Source organism: Miniopterus schreibersii, assembly GCF_964146895.1.
Source record: "Miniopterus schreibersii genome assembly, chromosome: 19".
Lineage (NCBI taxonomy): Eukaryota > Metazoa > Chordata > Mammalia > Chiroptera > Miniopteridae > Miniopterus > Miniopterus schreibersii.
This window is the reverse complement of record NC_138119.1, coordinates 23,816,865-23,825,323: the sequence shown is the minus strand read 5'-3', so window position 1 is coordinate 23,825,323 and position 8,459 is coordinate 23,816,865. Positions and strand designations below refer to the sequence as shown.

The 8,459-nt window shown below is 38.2% G+C and overlaps 1 protein-coding gene across 1 annotated transcript; it reads left to right on the top strand.

The window, feature by feature from the left end:
* Positions 1-227: 227 nt before the first annotated feature.
* PDC (phosducin) lies at positions 228-5,083 on the top strand (the record flags this gene model as incomplete). The annotated part of the gene is made up of 3 exons (XM_081121441.1): positions 228-288; positions 2,088-2,239; positions 4,559-5,083. 3 exons carry the CDS (start codon positions 228-230, stop codon positions 5,081-5,083), a joined length of 738 nt encoding a protein of 245 aa, XP_080977567.1.
* Between the last annotated feature and the right edge of the window lie 3,376 nt (positions 5,084-8,459).

The window sequence follows — 8,459 nt, the reverse complement described above, 5'->3', positions numbered from 1 at the left end:
TTTAATAACACAAATGTTAATGTCCTTTTACAAGCCGATAGAAACATACTAAACACTTCATCTGCTGGTAATAATCCTTAACCTCCATAAAACCTGACAGCAGGGGAATATTTATTTATTTATTTATTTATTTATTTATTTATTTATTTATCTATTTACTTATTTGTTTCTCATCTGTCATTATTTCTTTGTTCATCCTATAGATTATATCAAATCTAATCTTTAAAATGGAAGAAGCCAAAAGCCAAAGTTTGGAAGAAGATTTTGAAGGACAGGCCACACATACAGGTAAGCAAAGCTACAGGAAGAAAACTAATTATTAAATTAAGATTAAATCTGGATATCTCTAATGTTCTTATTGCCACTGTCCAGTATGAAATTTGTTATACCTTTGAGTGGACTGATGGACTCATCTAATAATAATTGAGTGGGTACATTAATGTGAGATCAAGTACTTTAAAAACAGTTTTACTTAGATGCTAAGGAATGAGAAATTGAATTAGAAACACTAATTATTGAGGATTTCTTGCTGCCCAACTATCGTAAGACCTCTCTATATACGCTAAAATTAAGCCATTATCCTCTCCCCTAATATCCCCCATTATGGACTTTCTTTGCCATTGTAAACAATAGTAGACCAAACGGTAAAAAAAAAAAAAAAAGCACGTTTTTAATTTTTTGACTTAAAACAAAATAAAGGTAATGACGAAACATTCTTAAATCAGTATCGCTCCAGGAAACCCTAAGACTTAGGTTTGTCATAGAAAAAAATGTGGAAGCGACAACGTGTATCAAAAAGAAAACTGTTTAAGTAAATCAGCACCTATGCAACGGAATACCATGACTCCAGTTTTTAAAAAAGGAAGCCTCTCTGTATGTATGTGAAAAAAATCTCTGAGATATATTATGAAATAAAAAAAAAAATCAAGGTTAGGGCAAGTGTGTATAATATGCTACCATTGTTTAAAGAAACAAGAGGAATAGGAGATCCTCTTTCTATACGTATAAGCACATGCTACACCCACGCATGTTTTGTACACGCAAAGCATGTCCCTGGAAGACGACGACACAAGTAAACAAAAAACATGAATTGGCCAAATATAACGAATGCAGCGGTGGGCCAAAGCGGTCTTACAGGTAGTTGTTCATATGGAAAATAATACAGTAATTAATAAGTAATATTATAAGAATAAGCTTTCGTGCACTCACAACTGTAAACCTATTTTTGTCCCCCGCTGCAGACATAAATTTATATTAAAATTACTTACATAACAATTCTTAGGAACTCTGTGGAGAAAGGTAAACTACGTCCACAGGTGTAACGCGGCATCAAAGGCATGGGTATGGCTGAGCGGTAGAGAGGGGTATGGAAAACTGCGTATTTTCAAGAACTTAGACCTTCTTCCAAGCACTGGTATTATTTATCAGGGCAGCCGAACGTCAGAATGCCAGCTGGGTCGCCCTTGGTTTAAATCTGCAAGTCCTGTCCTTTCTGCATTTGAGAAAGATTCTTAGAATCAGAGAAGGAATTGGGATGGTTATGTAACAATTTTTTAAAAGCTGTTTTAGTTTCTTTAATTGAGGTGGGGCCTCCCTCTCACTGGCTTTCTTGTATGTGCTCTTTGTTATTCTGGATCTTGAGAATTTGTTTTCTTTAATTTTAATTTGTTTCTCCAACAATCCTAGCTTCCTTTGTTACTAGCGTGCTGCCAATTTCAGTTTATTGCTGAAGCTGCCTTCTGATGTAATAAAAGTGCTGCTTTTCTAAAATTCTACTTTCCTCTCTACCCTCTAAATTTTTAATACCTCTGCCCCCAAAATATTGACAATAGTTGAAAGTCCGTAATCTGCATTTTCATCGATGCAGATGTTTCAGGAAGAGTCTTAGCCAAAAGCCATTTAACAAGATTAATGCGGTAGAACGTTTTTATGTGTGGCAGTTAGAAAGTTCTAGCCCGAACAAGACGTTTGTTTCTGATACGGAACATGACAAGTCTATTCCCATGGTGATGCTCGTGCAAATCTCAATGGTATAAAGTCCTTTTGAAAATAAAAAGGGAAACAATTGGTTTTTCCTTGTATTCCAGGACCCAAAGGAGTAATAAATGATTGGAGAAAGTTTAAATTAGAGAGCGAAGACAGGGACTCGGTCCCACCTAGCAAGAAGGAGATTCTCAGACAAATGTCTTCTCCTCAGAGTAGGGATGACAAAGACCCAAAAGAAAGATTCAGCAGAAAGGTAAGCTAAGGGAAAATCGATAATAAATAATTTACAATGTGTAAACATGAATCACGTGTTTTTTTTACAGCACCATTTTTTAACCTCACTTATTTACTTGTACAATGTGTATGTCTATGTGCGTGAAGAGGTGTGTTAGAAGGTGATGTTCTCTACGATGTTAGTGGAGGTTACCGCAGAGTATCAGAGTGGTGGCATTACTTTCCGCCTTTAGCTTATAGATCATTTTTTAAATCTTTATCATGTATTAACTTATAGAGCAACAATATTAATAAAAGAAACCATAAAGTGACTTTTCACTGTGGAGGGAAAATCACTTCAGTGGATTATCTCCAGATCAGTCTGTTTGAGCTGTATGTTGGTTCTCAACAGACAGTGCTTCAGAAATATACTTGCTTCCAGGCTTCTGGCCACCGTAAAAATTTTCTAGTCTAAGATCTTGGTTTTGGCTCCTTCGTTATGTGATGTGGACGAGGCGATTACATTTTCCAGTCTTAGGAACGGGAACAACACCTCCTCCCCTTGCTTTAAAGGGATGTGCAGAAAAAATAAGTGTAAAAGTGTTTTGAAACATGTAAAATGCTACACAAACATTAGGCATTATCATTATTAGAGCTGTACCAAGGTTAAGTTTTAGAAAGGCATCTAAGTGCTTAAATATCTACATGCCTGAATGTGTGAACGGGACAAGTTCTCATAAAAATGCTCAAATGCGTAAGTCCACATTTGTGTGGTTTAGTCTGTTAAATGAACAGAACTGTAGTAGTGACTTAGAAATTATACGAAACATTGAACAATTTTTTTAGGGTGAAAATTTTTAAATTGGGACAATAATCTTAAAGCAGGAAAAAAAATAATATGATAAGAAAAAGAGTGAGAACATTAGAAAAACAAATCTAAGAGGCAGAAACAAGAGGACTCAGGAAAGCATCAGATGCTTTTGCTTAACCTGAATCTCAATGCCTCCTGCGAAATTCTGTAATACCTACCTCGTAGGTTTGTTGTGAGGATTAAGAAAAATCATCTCTGTGAAGTGCCTAAGGCATAGATTTTTCATAAATACCAGTTTCTTGCCTTCTCAACTGTCTACTTGCAATATTGTCAGCAGTTGCTGTTTGAGAGGCTACTTGAGGAGAAGGCTAATTGATCCCCCTTGGGAACGGCCCAACTTCCAGGGTGCTGTGCTGCCCCAGGCCTCTTTATACCCTTTATTGCTCCTTTACACCCTTTCTTCTACTACTCCCTCCTTCGTTTGTTTTTGTGGTTGTGAGGGATGGGTTTTTAACAGTCTATTGAAAAAATTGATAATTTATGTAGCTATTAAGAAAGGTTCTACAAGTAATTTTATATTCCATCTGCAGTGATAAGCAGCTGGCTGTCTTGGAAGATAAAAGTTGGGTCATTTCTCACCTCAGCCTAAGCCAGGGGATAAGAATTGCCTGGAGGGCTTGTTTAAATATGGCTCACCCAGCCTCACCCTCACAGGTTCTGATTTGAGAGATCTGGGGTGGTGCCCAAAAGTTTGCATTTCCCAGAACTTCTCAGGTGCTGCTGCTGCTGCTGCTGGTACAGCAGGAACCTCCTGGCTAATCTGATGGACTCTAAATAGCAGTAGTAAAAGCTGTCTCGGCTGAATCCTACTCTACACATCCAAAAAATCAGCAAGCAATAAGATACAATCTTTTTAACAACTTTCCTGGATGAGACGCTAGCATCCAAAGGCATTTGTTGAGGACACATTTAAATGCATGTGTGTGTGTGTGTTTTATGAAAGTCACTCCAGAGTAGACCTTCCTGTTTGTTTTTTCACCCAAAGGGATAGGTAGTTACGTGGCACATTTCTGACAGGTTATGATCGTCTCATGGCTCAACTATATTCAGCAATATTTATGCATCCATTTCTATCATGAAATAATTACTGAACCCCTATTTTGTGCCAGACATTATAGCAGATATTGGAGAGTAGTGAGACAAAAAAAAATTCCTGCCCCCATGAAACGTATCAGTTAGGAAAACAATTATTAATATTAAGCAATTCAACAAGTAAATATTTAATACAATATCAGGTAGTGTTTCTTGCTACGAAGAAAAGCTAAACCCATATAAGGAACAGAAAGCTTGGGGCAGGGACTCTTTTAGGTAGCCTGATCAAAGACGGTGACACTTGAACAAAAGCTTAAATGAGGTCAAGGAGAAGGCCACATTGGGGGTGAGGGAGGACAGCAACTGTAAACTCTTTGAGTTGAGGATGGGTTTGGTGTGTGTGAAGAACTGAATTCCTGGCTGAATAATCTCTATCATGCTTTTATTTATTCCCAGATGAGCATTCAAGAATATGAACTAATCCACCAAGACAGAGAAGATGAAAGCTGCCTTCGTAAATACCGTAGACAGTGCATGCAGGATATGCACCAGAAGCTGAGCTTTGGGCCTAGATATGGGTTTGTGTATGAGCTGGAAACCGGGGAGCAATTCCTGGAGACCATTGAAAAGGAGCCGAAAATCACCACCATCATTGTCCACATTTACGAAGAGGGCATTAAGGGCTGCCATGCTCTAAGCAGGAGCCTCATATGCCTCGCAGCCGAATACCCCATGGTCAAGTTTTGTAAAATTAAAGCTTCTAATACAGGTGCTGGGGACCGCTTTTCCTCAGATGTACTCCCCACGCTGCTCGTCTACAAAGGTGGGGAACTCATAAGCAATTTCCTTAGTGTTGCTGAACAGTTTGCTGAAGAATTTTTTGCAGGGGATGTGGAGTCTTTCCTGCATGAATATGGGTTACTGCCTGAAAGAGAGATCCACGCCCTAGAGCAGAGCAACATGGAAGAAGGTATTGAATAAGGGTTCCCCATGTCGGTGTCTCCTATTTCTCTCTTACGTACTGAACACTGATGGGGTAGTACCCATGGTCCTTTAGAGAGTACCAAGTGTGGGCATGGCTATTCTAATGTGGTGATAAAGCCAGGCTGACACCGAAGTTATAGGAGTAGCTTTTCTTAGTATTAGCTACTCAAATTGACGCAATGCTTGATTTCAAAACATTATAGTCTCCAGAAACATGCTAGCACACAAAGAGAACATGGATAATATTGTGACAGTTCTCAAAAATCCCTTTCAAGTTATGCGTTAGCTTTTTTTTACTCCTTGTTTTTTCCACAGTGTTATTATTTGGACTTTTAAAAATACACCATTAAATACACCACTTTTCCTACATAACAAGAATAAAGTCTCATGAGGAAATAAATATTCTATGTGAAGTCTATTCTTTCTCAAGTATTACAACATCGAGGCCCGAAAAACATTATATAACCTATAGTACAAAAAAAAAATTATCATTCAGAAAGATACCTTATATTCCAACCAAACTAATGCACGAGAAACTTAGAAACATTGTACTGGGTTAAAGTTGTAATAAAAAAAATATTTTTTAAAGCCCCAGCTGGTGTGGCTCAGCTGGTTGGGTATCATCCCCATGCCCCAGGAGGTTGCCAGTTCTATTCCCAGTCGATGGCACATGCCTAGGGTTTGGGCTCTATCCCCGGTGGGGGGCGTGCAGGAGGCAGCTGATCAATGTTGCACTCACATCAATGTTTCTCTCTCTCTCTCCCTTTCCATTCCTCTCTCTCTAAAAATCAATAAACTATTCTTTAAAAAATATATATTTAAAATACAGTTGTAAAAAAAAAGTGTTAAACGTAAAATTTCGTAAGTTAACCTTATCTATGAAAAAAGGCAGCACAGAAGCAAGTTCTTTTTATTTTTTGGACAAAAGGATAACATTTAGTAGTAATAATGATTATAACTATCATTTATTGAGTGCCAATTATGGGCTAGTAATTTACACATATCATCTCTAATTCTTAACTATGCTCCTGCAAGTAGGTAATATTACTCTCATTCTATAAATGATGAAACTGAAATTCCGAGAAGTGGAAGTTCTACTTCTAATTCCCTTGAAAATACTTGAAAACCTCTGCTCCTAAATGAACACATGAAAATACAAAATAAAGCTTGAAAAATGTTTTGAAATATGTGAATGGGCAGAAGAGCAAGATAAAAGAAATTTCTAGGTGTCTGAATCAGAGTGGAAAATAACAGTGAGTGAGAGCTAAAGCCCTATGGCCTGTAATTGAAGACATGGTGCTTGATAAGTAACAAAAAATGGGCTCCCTGCAATAAGTGAGCTTAAAACAGGTTTGTACATGTTCCCCGTGGTGGCCCATTGTGGAAACCAGAGATTTGTCACAAGTTCTAGTCTCCACTCTTCTAAACTACTATTTTATGGCTTCTCCTCTTTCCTTAAACCTTTAATGCCCTTTCCCCTCAGTAACACTTCACTTTGCTCACACTTCTTTGAGAAGACAGGAGTTATCAGGTGAGTCCTTCCTCATCTCTCCATCGCCAGTCTAAGATGTGCACCTACATGCAAGCACTGTTTCCGCTGACGCACGGGGGCGTTGGTGCAGCTGTCGAAGGCCAGCTGATCAAATTATGCTGTGGATCCCATCCTTCTCGCCCACACAGTAATTTTTCTACGGCAATTAAATAATTGCACCTCTCACTGCATCATCTATTTCTCTGTTGTATTATTCATATTGACATAAATGAGTTTTTAAATTACCCACTATTTAAAATATGCCCATCTATAATTTAAAATGCCCAGCCATCCTTCACTTCTCTGCTTTTCTTTACAGTCATGTCTCTTGAAAGAAGTATCCAAAGTCACTATCTTTATTTGTCATTTCTAATTTTTTCGCCCCACACCAATCAGGCCTCGTTATTGGCCAGTCCCTAACATATAGTTGCTGCAGTGGGTAGTGTTCTTGCTCACGAATCTAAAATCCCATCTTCTCTTCCTCTTTATTGATCGAGAAAGGCATTTCAATACCCTATGGCTGATGAGAATCAGACACAAGGTGGAAAAATTCTAGGAGGGAGACATGTAGGTAATAATATATAAAAAATAAGGAGCTTTTAGAAAAATAAATAAACATGTTTTCTCCTATCAAGTAATTGCTATCAAATTGATTAATCCCTTACAGAGTCCTCTGTTAGGAAATTACTGGGATTTAAAGAAACCATAGCGAAAAACAGGAGCTTTATACGAGATGTTTATAATTTTAAAACTCCTTAGTAGAACAATTCTTTAGACTGACATTAATTCCATGGACTGGTAGTAAATAGTTAAAAAGATGACGGCAAGACAGTGAGGGAGGACAGTCAAATGGGTATCTCCAAAGAGAACAATACTTTAAAAATAAAATGTAAGTTCTTTTCGATTGCTAGTCATTAACCACAATACGATACGGCTTTGTAGGACAGGGATAGAAAAGCATAGATGAAGAGCCAGAGAAGGCTCTCATCTGTGGAAATGGAAGTTAAAAACGAGCGCTCGGAAAGACCCCTGCTCAACGAAAGATTCACTCCTGTAAGAAACAACCCACTGTGCATCAATTTAAAAGGAAGAGCTAGCAAGCTTAAGCAGGACTAACCCCAGGAATGTAGTTAACCCATAATTGCCAAAACAAAAGTAACTAGGTGGCACCTTTGTAGGGAGTAAGTGATGATAGCAACCATTCTCAAAATATAAGCACCCGGTGACTAATGGATGCCAGAGTGAAAGCTTTGATGGCAACACTCACCAGCAAGAGTCGGACAAAAAGGCAGGATTTGACTAGAATATCTGAAACCCGCTGCTGCAGAGATCCTGGGTTTCAAACTCCCCTCGTGTAAACACTTAATCTGCTATTGTATGAGGCAGGAGGAGAGGAAGAGCCCATTTTCTTCTCAGCAAGAGTAATGTTTTAAATGTAAAGGGTCACAGTGTCATAACATGTCTCATAATGAACCACCCAAATACACTGGAATAGACCTGCAAGAAAAGCCCAGAGTGCTGGTTGTAAAATAATGTGGAAATAATAGAAAAATCTGTAGGGAATCGCAAAATTCTCTTGGAAAGTGCGAAGCTTATTCATTCATTTGCTCATAAAATATTTATTGACAAGTTGCACTGTGCCCTGCAGTGTCCTTGGCCTTAGGGAGCTCAAGGTAAAGGACACTCAAATCAGCAATAGGTGGTAAATTCATCTGCATTTGTAGCTCTGTCTATGTCTACATTAGTCGTGATGGTTAATATGCTGAGCGCTGGTACCAGAATTCTTAGGTTTGAATTCACTCACTAATTTTGTGACCTTGGGCACGTTAGTTAACCTCTCTG